General features: G+C 50.3%; 1 protein-coding gene across 2 annotated transcripts in view; it reads left to right on the forward strand.

Annotated features, from left to right (window-relative positions):
* Ptpru (protein tyrosine phosphatase receptor type U) overlaps positions 1-12,315 on the forward strand; it is a 67,666-nt gene that overhangs the window by 51,664 nt on the left and 3,687 nt on the right. Inside the window, exons 19-25 of one of the 2 annotated variants that reach the window (XM_048350698.1) lie at positions 3,746-3,782; positions 4,472-4,569; positions 4,659-4,775; positions 6,054-6,208; positions 7,897-8,032; positions 8,468-8,617; positions 9,601-9,774. In XM_048350698.1, coding sequence (XP_048206655.1) covers positions 3,746-3,782; positions 4,472-4,569; positions 4,659-4,775; positions 6,054-6,208; positions 7,897-8,032; positions 8,468-8,617; positions 9,601-9,774 — 867 coding nt within the window. The remainder of the gene's footprint in view (positions 1-3,745; positions 3,783-4,471; positions 4,570-4,658; positions 4,776-6,053; positions 6,209-7,896; positions 8,033-8,467; positions 8,618-9,600; positions 9,775-12,315) is intronic. The other variant, XM_048350699.1, reaches the window with a different exon arrangement.

Here is a 12,315-nt window from a genome sequence, read left to right on the forward strand (position 1 = left end):
CTTTCATACTGTTTAATGACTAGGATTCTCTGCTCTTTTATGGGTACCTTTTCTACTTGATCTCCTCCCTCCCCCCCTCTTTTAATTATTGCTAAAATTCTGTTCATTATCAGACTTTCAAGCAGCGTGGAGAGACTAATGCATTAAGCAAAAGGTTCCCCTGTCACATTTGGCAGAGACAGCCAATTATCTTCTGTGTGCCCTTTGTTTTGAGTGCAATGACACAGTTGGTTTGTAAAGTTCTCAAATTTAAAAGGACCATTAGGCTCTGAATGTAGCTGCTGTGCTCAGCCCTAGCACCCTCTATGGGTCATGATGAACACAGATAATCATACTTTTTTTTTTTTTTTTTAATCTCAGTTTCTGGGCAGCAATCCACTCACTTGATCTTGAATCCCACCCTTGGTTTCATGTTCAGATTCATAAGGAATGTCTTGGAAGTCTTGGCTTAACACCCCTTCAAACACTCATGAACAGTTGTGCTGCATGTCAGGAGACGTCTGTATTGACATGAGAAAAACGGAACCTTAGAAAGAAAAGTTCAGTGACTTGTGTAAGACCATAAGCCAGCTTTAGCTCTTGACCCTCTTTTCAGATTGTAGCTCTTGTCCCTTGGGAGAATATCAGAATTCTTGCCTACAATGCAGGTACCAACTACCCCAGCACTACTCATTCAGCTTCCAGGGAGGCTTCAGGTGTGTGTCAGGAACAAGCTTGTTGGACCTGTGCCCTGGAGCCTGGGGCCCAGTGCAGTATCACGCTGCTCTCTAAAGGGTGTGTGTGTGTGTGTGTGTGTGTGTGTGTGTGTGTGTGTGTGTGCAAGGCAATTTACTCATCCTCCCCCAAGGCCAAATTATTTAAAGCTTCTATTTGTGTTTTCTGTATAATGTAATAGTACAGTATTGTAGATACTTAAAAAGTGAGAAAGTGGAGGTATGGCTCAAGTGGTAGAGCATGAGCCTTGAGTAGAAAAAGCCAATTAAGAGCTCAAGGTCTGAGTTCACCTTCTAGTACTGGATATGAACACATGGGCACACACACACACACACACACACACACACACACACTATGCAGGTATTGGAGGTTACCTGCTCAAACATTTGCTTTAAATAGGATCATGTGACAAAGTAGGAAGGATGAATTCAAGCAATGAAAGAAGACGCTGGAACAAAGCAGAAACATCTGCAGTATAGACGAATTTTTAGACCAGCTGCTCATCAGGCAAATTGCTCAGTTGTTTTTTTCCTTGCAGTGCTGGGGATTGAGTCCCCAGCCTTGCATATTTTAAGTGCTCAACTTCCGAGCTATATCCCCAGCCCAAATGACCAGTTTTTATTAAGTTCTTTTGCTCCATTATTTACTGACGAATGCCGTTTGTTTACCGACTGTGCAAGGGCCTGGGCAGGGGTGGGCAAGATGGAAGTGACTGAATCTAATGAGGTACCTTCTCTTAGCTGCCATCTTACACAAACTGGTTTTAGGGCTTGTGCTGAGGCTGACAGGGTAGACTTTAGAAGCATCCATAATGGTTTCTCCCCATCCTCCACCTCCACCATTCCCTCTGACCTGCTATCCAGTAGTTCTGCTGAGAACTTGCCACACAGACAGTGTCTTGGAACAATAGCAGGAGGGAATTAGGTCAGACCTGCAGCGGTCCTTCTTAGTGAGGACTTAGGGAGGCTTTTCATGATCAGTCACTGACTGTGTTTGGTCCTGTCCATGGGAAGGATATCTTGCTGTGGTCTTCCTACTGGAGAGGAAATCTGAGGCTTAGAAAGGCTGAGAGATTGGCTGGCTCCTCAGTGTTTTTGAGACCCAGCAGTGTCAGCCCACCCAGGAGTTGGATGGAAATGCACAGTCCTAGGACACACTAGAGCTGCTAAACCTGGATCTACCTTTACCGAGACCCAGGGCTTCCCTTGCCCAGTGAGGGCTGAGAAGCACCACTGAGCACCGAGTCCCACAACTGCTACTTGGCAGAGCTGCCTAAGGGACCTGGGTCCATTAGACGCCAAGATTCAGCTTCTTCATCTCTGTAGGGAATCCCCTGTCTCACCTGAAGTTTTGACATCAGCACTCTATGGATCTCCAGATACACCACTAAAATTTCAAAACAGTTGAAATAGCTGGGTGGGGTGGTGTACATCCATAATCCCAGCACTTGGGTGGCTGTGGCAGGAGGATCATTGAGTTCCAGACCAGTCTGGCCTAGATAGTGTGATCTTGTCTCAAGAAAACCAAAAGGACTTCAGCCTCCTGCCTCTAAAGTTAGAAAAGTCCACAAGACCCTTTCTTAACACATAGCTGGGTATAGTGGCATGTACCTGTCACCCCAAGCTACATGGGAGGTTGAAACTGGGAGGATCAGGGTCCCAGACCAGTCTGGAGGGCAACTGGACCCAGTGGCACATGCTGTGATCCTAGCAACTATGGAAGGCCTGAAGTAGGCAGATTGCAGCTCAGGTGCATTCAGGTAGGAAGCAAGACCCTATCTCAAAAATAGCCCGTGAGAAACAGGGCTGGATGCATGGCTCAAGTGGTAGAGCACCTGTGAAACAGATGTAAAGTCTTAAGTTCAAACCCTAGTCCTGCCAGCTCCCCACGTCCCCCAAAGAGTGATGATAATGTTTGCTGTTAAGTACTGAGTAACTTTGTGTTTGGCATAGTGATTGAACATTCAGTACTTTATTTACTGTCACAACAACCCCACGTGGTAAATACATATGGATTCCACTTTTTAGACTGCAAAAATGTAGGCATAGAGGAATTAGGGGCTGTTTGTCAAAGGGAAAGAAGACAGCAGGAGGTAGAGCTGGGATTTGAGACCTGGCCGTTCGGCTCCAGGACTCCTTGGGCTCAGGAAGCACAAAGGGGCCAGAAGAGTTGAAAGGAGCTGACCTTGATACCAGGGCAGAGCTTGATGGTTTTTTCTCGTACTTGCCTTGCAGTACTTCCTGTTTCTGTGCTGCCTGAGTTGATGCCCTGGATATTTTTTTTAGTTTTTTTTTTTTTGGTCCCAGAAAAAATGGGTTCTTGTGAGAGTAGTGGTGGTCCTGGTATGGGGCAGATTCCTTTTTTCTGTTTGAGGGCTCTGGGGATGGAGGATGAAATAGCTCTTGGGTTTTTTTAGTGCAATATAATTCAGCTTAGCACAATATGTGACAAGGTCTCAAGAGATTTCCTCATCATCATGATGAGTGATTTATAAAGATTTAAAATTTTTATCAGAGCACTACTTGCTTCCACCCTGAAACTTTCACCTAGCCATGCCTAAACGCTAGGTAATGGAGTTTGTAGGAAAAGATAGTGTTCATTGCAATTGACCAAATTTATGGCTTGGAGAGCTCATGAGTTCTGGTTACCCCACATGTGGAGACTGGGTTAGGTTAGGGAACCTGGAATTCTGGGAGCAGGGAAGGGTCATTCTGAATGTTGGTTCTACACAATAGCCTTGTTGCAAGCAGAGCTAACTCTCCCTGCTTTGTGGATGGGAGACCCTCTCGGTCCACAAGGAAGTTGCATCCTCCTCTGGGTCACATGACAAGATCCTGGTGCCCAGCTGTACTTCCCTCTGTCTTGGGCACTTGGAGGACAGGGCCACTCTGGTCAGGAAGCCCAGGCATGGGGGTGGGCAGTTCCCTGGTGAGTTCGGAAGAGTATTGCTTCAAGGCAGGTGGGCCAGCAAGGTCTGAGGGAGTGAGGGTCTGCCTCCAGGCTCTCACCACACCCTTTTCTCCTGTTCCAGGGTTACCACAGGTCAAACCACTTCATAGCCACTCAAGGTACCTGGCCCCTCTGCCCATGGGCACCCTTCTGTGCTGGAGTGCCTGCCGCCTGCCTGACTACCTTCCCTGGTGACCTGTTTGCCCCCTGTCTGCTGCTGCATCTGTCTGTCTGTGTCTGTTTATCTGATCCTTTCTCCCTATCGGGGTCTCTTGGCATCTGACTGTCAGCTTTGTTCCCTCTATGTGCTCCCAAATGTGTCCCCCAAATGTGTCTTCCAAATGTGACCAGCTCCTCCCCAGCTCCCTGGTTCGTCTGTCTGTCTCCCCCATGGTATGTGCAGAAGGGCCAGTGAAGCCTAGTCCTCATGGGTGGGGGTGGGGTGGGTTGCGTCTTTTGGCCCAGTGACTACCTGAGTCCCCTCTGGCCATGTCCTTTTGCCCCCAACTGTCTGCCTGTCCACTCCTCCTAGAGACTTGCCCTGTGGACTGAGGATCTCACTCCTCCAGTTCTACTTCCTGGGGCCCTCAAAGCCTATTGGCTCTCCAGCCCTGATACATACCCACCCCTCCCACCACACACACTTGGGGCCCTGCAGATGAGTTGGCATTTGGGGGGGTGTATATGAGGTGAGCAAGAAGCCCCCACTGGGGCCCAGAGAGCTCCTGGCCTGGGGTACTCCTGGGCAGCAGGTGTTCCGGCCCCGGCAGAGACCTTGCTGAGCGACAGGCATCCTCTGCGCCCCCAGGGCCGAAGCCCGAGATGATCTACGACTTCTGGCGCATGGTGTGGCAGGAGCACAGTTCAAGCATCGTGATGATCACCAAGCTGGTAGAGGTGGGCAGGGTAAGCGGGCCTGGGGGCTCAGCTGGGGGCGAGGTGGGCCATGGAGGTCAGCATCAAGTCCTCTGAGCCCTGTGCTGTGCGGACTACAGGTAAAGTGCTCACGGTATTGGCCAGAGGACTCAGACATGTATGGGGACATCAAAATCACGCTGATGAAGACAGAGACGCTAGCTGACTATGTGGTGCGAACCTTTGCACTGGAGCGGGTGAGTCTCCCCTATATCTATTCCCCATAGGGCCTTTCCTGGACCCACCAGGGTCTTTGACACCAAGAGGAGTTGGAGATGATGAGGAGATCAAGATGGCTGAGCCCATTCCATGCCTGGTTGCAACCTGAGTTGGCTGTGGGATGGGTGTCTACCATAGTTTCATTTTACAGATAAGAAAAATGAGGCTCAGGATGGTTACATCATGCATGGAAAGCCACATGGCTATGGACTGGCAGGTCCTGTCCACAGTCACATCTGATCACTGTGAAATCCATAGAGGAGGCAGGGTGCCCATGCTCATGCATATAATCCTGGTTACTCAAGAATCTGGGACTTGAGGATCAAAGTTTGAAGCCAATGCAGTAGAACACAAACTGTTAGCCAAAAAGCTGAATAAGAGGGACCCCTGAATTCAAGCCCCCGTACCGGCACGTGCGTGTTCATATATACATATGCTTACCGCTTCCACAGTAGCTGACTTAATTACTTGCTTGGCCCGACTTCTGCTCACACATCCTCACCGAGAGATAGTTTCCCCCCTGGACACTAAAACCAGAGTCAAGGGGCTGGGGATATAGCCTAGTGGCAAGAGTGCCTGCCTCGGATACACGAGGCCCTAGGTTCGATTCCCCAGCACCACATATACAGAAAACGGCCAGAAGCGGCGCTGTAGCTCATGTGGCAGAGTGCTCTAGCCTTGAGCAAAAGGAAGCCAGGGACAGTGCTCAGGCCCTGAGTCCAAGCCCCAGGACTGGCCAAAAAAAAAAAAAAAAACCAGAGTCAAAATAATCTCCTGCTGGGTACTGGTGACTCATACTTATAATCCTAGCTATTCAGGAGGCTGAGATCTGAGGATTGAGGTTTGAAGCCTGCCCAAGCAGGAAAGTCTTATCTCCAGTACCACCAAAAAGCCAGAAGTGGAGCTGTGGCTCAAGCACTAGAGCACTAACCTTGAGCAGAAAAGCTCAGAGACAGCGCCCAAGTCCTGTGTTCAAGCTCCAGGACTGGCACAGGAAAAAAAAAATTTCAGTATTCAAGCAGACTTGTGCCTAAGTTTGGCATTGTGTCTGTTTGGCCAGCATAGACAAAGAATGTTTATTTTTTCCTCAGAAAAATGGGTTCTCCTTTTTGGGCCTTGGCATTTTCATCTGTACCATGGACATCTATACCTGTCTCACCAGTAAATGCACAGTGAGGTGCTCCCCATAGTTCTTGGCCCACAGCAAGTATCTGACAGATGCTTGCCAGAGACTGTTATTACTGCTTTCTCCACAGAGAGGCTATTCTGCCCGGCATGAGGTTCGCCAGTTCCACTTCACTGCATGGCCCGAGCACGGCGTCCCCTACCATGCCACCGGGCTCCTGGCCTTCATCCGGCGTGTGAAAGCCTCCACTCCGCCTGATGCTGGGCCCATTGTCATCCACTGCAGGTGGGACCCCCCAGGAGAAAAGGGAGTGGGGAAGCATCAAGGTTCCTAAGGGCAGTAACGAGGCCTAGGTTCAGCCTGCAGGGACACAGGGGACAGGAGGAAATGGCCCTCCCCAAAGCCCTTTGCCCTTTGAGTCCTCTGAGGTTGGCACCCACATGTGCCTCCTGTGCCCTGTCTGTGGAGCCCCTTTCCCAGAGGCGCTACTGGAGTCCACAGTGGACCTAGGTGTTGGTGAGGTACCAGACACAATCAAGCCCAACCTGTTTTCATTGACCAAAGGCTGGTGGCGCACCTGCCATGTGCTTCTCAGCAGGGGCTGAGAAGGACTTCCCTTTCTCCTCCCCACACTCACCAAGCCTGGCTGGTCCCTTTGCCTTCACCTCTGCCACCTCTGACTTACTTTACCCCCCCCTTCCATTCCCACTCTTGCCTGGATTAGCTTTTGTGACCCCAACTGTCTCTCTGCTGTGTGCCTGCTCTAAGTCTTCCTCCTGCCTTTTCCCCTGGAGAAGTTAACCCTCTAACCTTGGGCTTCTGCAACCTCAGAACCCACAAGACCATGGCCTCTCTGCTTGGAATGTTAAGAGGGCCCCAGATTCTGAGAGGTAGCATCATTCTTCTCAATTCCCTGCCAGCTTCTTTGTAAGATATCATCATTTTAAAAAGACAGGTTTATTGATAATACTTACTGTAATATGTACTTATATCACAACTTATAAGTGCACAGATAAATGAATTTTCACATACCTGAATTTGAACACAGCTGTAGCTCAAAGCAAAAAACATCAATAGACCCCTTTACCTAGTTCCAGAAGGTTCTCTCCTCCCAGAAATAATCACTGTCCTGGCTTCTAAAGCACAGATGGTCTTACGTGGGTTTTGAACATCGCATAAACAGAACCAACCATACAGTTGTGCTCTTTGCTATCTGACTTCTTTCCCTCCATCTTATGTTTATAAGGGTCATCCACCTTATATCCCATTCTAGTCCCTGAACGGATGGCAGTGGATCGGTCCATTCAAATGCTTGTGTGGTATCAGCCCTTGCCAGCCATGTCTAAGATACTTAGTTGCTATAAGTCCTTACCAACACTTTCAAACCTGAAATATTGGTGTCTTTGCTGTTCTACTCCCTTACTTCTGTCCAACCTGGTGTTGAGTATGTATGTCCCAGTGATGAATCTAACACAGTGTCATGCCGGACAGGCTCCCTGTGGGGAGAGACAGCCACATATACAGAACCATGTAGCAGGAAGTGTTTGAATAAAAATGCCAGATTGCTCTAGGAGCTCAAGTGGAGGACAGCCACCTGGAAGTTCCTGGGGCTCCACTGAGTGTGTGAGTAGGTGTGAGTGTGCAGGTTTGGGGACATCCAAGAGGAGAGATGGAGCTCCAGCCATCACCTTGTCATTTGCTCCCAGTCTAAGCTGCCGAGGAGGACCAGCTTCACCTCTGCGCTCTCTCCTCTTCTCCCTCTCACCTCCCTCAGGGCCTCCCTTGCTCTGTCCTCTATCATTTTTCTCCTGAATCCTTCCAGCCACCTGCTTCCTGGCTCTTCCTGGCTGCATCCTCTCTCTATCCCTGTGCCCTTTGTCATGTAAATATGGCAGGCATCCTTCCTCTCTTCTTCTCCCTGGTCCTGGCTCCCTTCCCAAGGCTCTGATGTGGCCCGGGGCCTCTCTCCCCAGCGCGGGCACTGGCCGCACAGGTTGCTACATCGTCCTGGATGTGATGCTGGACATGGCTGAGTGTGAGGGTGTGGTGGACATTTACAACTGTGTGAAGACCCTCTGCTCCCGGCGTGTCAACATGATCCAGACCGAGGTCAGTGACCCAGTGCTGTCTCACCTCTGCATCAAAGTCTTGGGTCTGCAGTGAGTTGCTCAGGGCTGCAGTGTGTCTGAAGGGTGTCCTTGTGTTCTGTCCTGTCCCAGAATCCTTTGTAACAGCCTCTTAGAGCCTTCCTAACTTAGCCCCGCTGTGTTGTCTTGGATAGGTCAAATGATAATATGCTCTGTAGTCAAGACGTTTTATCCTCACCAGATTTGGGCCCTTGGGTTATCTCCTCACCTCCCAGAGCATCTTCTGGGTGTGCATGAAGTAGGGGATGAGCTAACATGGCTGGGAAATTGCCTCAAGTGGTGTTGAAAGCCTTAGCATACCCTGGCCCAGCTTTGAGCTTGCTTATCATCCACTACCTTGGAACTCCAGCTCCTGGTCCCTCATCATCTACCCCCACTGTCTCATCTTCTGTTCTAGGAACAGTATATCTTCATTCATGATGCAATCCTGGAGGCCTGCCTGTGTGGGGAGACCACCATCCCTGTCAATGAGTTCAAGGCTACCTACAGGGAGATGATCCGCATTGATCCTCAGAGTAATTCTTCCCAGCTTCGGGAAGAGTTCCAGGTGGGGACTGAGTGTGTGAGTCTCTCTCTCTCTCTCTCTCTTTCTCTCTCTCTCTCTCTCTCTGTGTGACGTCTTCAGTTTTGTTGTTATCAAAGGTCAAACAAGAGGGAGAAGCCTGTGGCACAGCTGGAGGGACAGAGTTGGATTGCAAGGAAAGACTGAGACAGTGGAGGAGGTGGTACATCAAAGCAGTTCATTCAGACCTCTGAATGGCTTATCTAGTTATAAGATGTGGGTTCAAATTCTGGCTTTTCTCATTGTAAGTTGTGAATAGCCTTGAACAAATCATTTACAGAGATAAATGAGCCTCATTTTTGTTAACCCAGGAAAAAAAGATAGTTAATATTGCCTTACATTGTTTGTATTTATCAAGATCCTCCTGGTCATAAGTAAACAAATCTAGCTCAATGGCTGCAGTAGCTACAAAATTTGAGAGTGGTGAAGCTTCAGTTGTGGCTTGATCCAGAGCCCCAGCTTGAATCAGGACATACATTCTGTCCAGATAGAGCCATGAACAGGGCAGGCCAGCACCTCTGCCTGGTGCCTGGAGCCAGCTCTGGAAGAAGTGGGGTTCTAGAGCTTGTTCCTATCAAAGCACTGATACACTAGTAACAGTCTTCACTGGTCTTGCTGTGGATTGAGCCCCAGGTGTACTGAGCTCTGCCCAGAGTTGGCATTGTCTTGCGTTATCCTTCCAGCAGCCTCATGAAGTAGGTGTGTTGCTTTCCCTTCTTACAGTTGAAGACAACTGAGGTAGAGAGATACTGTAGCTTGTCTAAAGTTACCAGGGTGGTAGGGAGGCAGAGCCTAGGCTTCAGAGCTCGCCCAGGCCCTGCATGGGCTGGGGATAGGGAGCTTAGGTTCCTCAGTTTCTCCATCTACACATGAAGTTAATAACCCAGCCCAGTGTGCTGGTGGGGCTGGCTGTGAGTTGGTCCAGTAAGCCTTGGATGTGCCTCCCTGACCCACCCCACTCCTTGTAGACGCTGAACTCTGTCACACCACCGCTGGATGTGGAGGAATGTAGCATTGCCTTGCTGCCCCGGAACCGCGACAAGAACCGCAGCATGGATGTTCTGCCACCAGACCGCTGCCTGCCCTTCCTTATCTCCACCGATGGGGACCCCAACAATTACATCAATGCAGCTCTGACTGATGTGAGAACTGGTGTGGGGGAGTGGGGCTGTGTAACTCCCCCTCCCAGCAGCACCTAGAAGACTCTATGAGTCAAGAGAGCAGAGCCCAGAGTTCTGGTGGGGGATACTCTTCATTCATTTTGGGGACCAAGCCCATGGGGTGAGCCTTCCGTTCCCACTGATACCCTACTTGAGTGTTCCCACTCTGATGTTGTTCTCAGCTTCAATGGGGTCTCAGTTGTGGAGTTTGGACAGAGTTGTCTTCAGCATCTGGCTGAGTATGAAGAATGATTCAGGGGGCTCTGGCTGGGGAGGCTTTGAGGGTTGGGGGTAGGGTGTGAGACCTGGTGTTTAGAGCCTGTGGAGGTCAAGCTAGACCCTGGTTTGGAATGGTCACTTGTCCCTGGTCCTCCCTGACTGTGGCTAAGGGCTCAGGAGCCATTTACTACCCTTGGTCTCATCTTGGGGGCTTCAGCTCCTTTACTGGATAGTGGAAGCTTGACAGGAGATGGTGCTGGAGTTTTAGGGCCCAGGACACTGTGGTCGGAGGGTGAAGAGCCTGTGAGTTTCATCCCCATTCCTCTCCCCAGTTAGAGCCCATCAGGAGAGATAGGTAGAAGAGACAGAGAACTAGAGATCCAGCTGTGACATAACATGTAAGCTAATGTGGCTACAGATATATGACCAAGGGAGCTGGCCACTGGTGGCTCATGCTTGTATTCCTAGCTACTCAGGAAGCTGAGATCAGGAGAGTTGTGGTTCAAAGCCAGCCTGTGCAGGAAAGTCCAATAGTTATCAGCAATTAACCAACAAAAGCCAGATTGGAGATGTTGGTAGAACATTAACCATGTGCAAGCAAGCCAAGAAAATATGAGGCCCTATCCCAGGGAAATAAAAAGAGATGTGGCTAAGGGGACTGGCTCTGCCTTCTTCCCTCAGCCAGATGACTTTCCCTTCCCAGATGCGGCTGGACCCTCACACTTTTGGGCTACCCACCCCATCTGGGACGGGCATCGTGTGTGGATAGGGCAGGGATGGTGACAATGCTTCTAAGGGGAAGGAGTGGAGCCAAGCAGCTCACCCAGGGGAGGAGAGAATGAAATGGGGGCCACAGCTAGCAGCAGTACCACAGTACAACCCCCATGGAGATGAACGATGGGGAGGAGGGAGAAGGGCCTTCTGTTTCCTGGTTTTTATCCAACAGCCCCTCAGCAGGAGAGTACTGAGCAGATGTGTGCTTACTGGCTTGCCTGGGGGTATCAGGCCTATTGAGGGGCTCTGGAGTATTAGAATATGGCCTCACTTCTGCTCCCTTTGTGGCCTCGGTGTGTGCTTATGCTCCCTGGGGACTGGAGAGGTGGCTCTGTGAGCCTCCTGAGCCTCTAGCTGGGAGTTGGGAGGGTCATGTTGGGCTCCCTGGCCTGAGTAGGTATGGCCTTCGATCTGGAGAAGCTACTGGCACAGTCCTGCCCCTCCTGTGTCCTTCAGGCACCTGAGCCCAGCCATGTAAGGTCAGCCCAGGAGTCATGAGATCTGCTTCTTGGACTGCAGTGGGACCAGCCAGATTCTGCTTGGATGGCCCAGTCTCTCTCTGGCTGTCTCAGTGGAGTTCAGAAGTTGGCTGGGCCTGGCTTTGAGCACTGCTGGTCCAGGCACCTTCAGCTGGGAACAACTGGGAAGATCTCATGTCTCTGCTTATCACATGCAGGATTGTGAAGTTCAGGGCAATGTTCGCTGAGGCCCCAGGTCAGGACCAAGAGTAGAGGAAGCCAGACAAGGGCCAGGGTCCCAGAAGCTGAGGCAGCCCCCAGGTCAGGGGAATGGAGTTGTAAGAGAAGAGCTCAGAGAGGGAGAGACAAGGCATAGTGGGGACAGGCAGGACCCCAGAGGAGATTTGGGGCCAGAGCTCTGAGAGTAGTGTGGTTGGCAGGACAAAGTGAGGAATCAGGGAGCAGAGTCAATGCACATTACTGCCTAGAGTGCTGGAGTGGGTCTCACTTCCATCCATGGAGTTGCAAGTGGTTAAGACATTTGTTTATTCAGAAATACTTATTGAACTACTATAAGGTGTTGGGCAGAGGCCACATCTTGAGACGTTTACTCTCCTGAACTTTGCATTTGGGGTGGCTGGGAGGATAGAAATGTTATGCAATGCAAATTTCTATAGTAAGCAACCAATCAGGAGGTTTAATGAGTCTGGGGCTACTTTTGATGAGATGGTAAAGGAGGGCCTGTTTCAGGAGTTTAAGCAAAGACTAGAATGAAGTGAGGGACCAGAGCCATGCTGACATTTGGAAACTTGGGTCTGAGCAGCAGAGATGGTAGGTGCAAAGGTCTGGAGGCAGGGAGCAAGTTTGGCTTCATTTTTGAGGATCTTTTGCTGTTTGCAGAGGTCATGGGCTGGAGCTAGAGGCCTGGGGGCCCAGCTCATCAGCTCAGGCCTCTGTGGAATGGGCTATATTGATGGTAATCTGGTCCTGAGGACACAGCTGTCCAGCTCTGGGTGGGCTGAGTGGGAAGAAAGCCTGCAACAGAGCCTCCACCATAGAAGGGTTTGTACAC

The sequence above is a fragment of the Perognathus longimembris genome, chromosome 7 (genome assembly GCF_023159225.1).
Source record: "Perognathus longimembris pacificus isolate PPM17 chromosome 7, ASM2315922v1, whole genome shotgun sequence".
Taxonomy (NCBI): domain Eukaryota; kingdom Metazoa; phylum Chordata; class Mammalia; order Rodentia; family Heteromyidae; genus Perognathus; species Perognathus longimembris.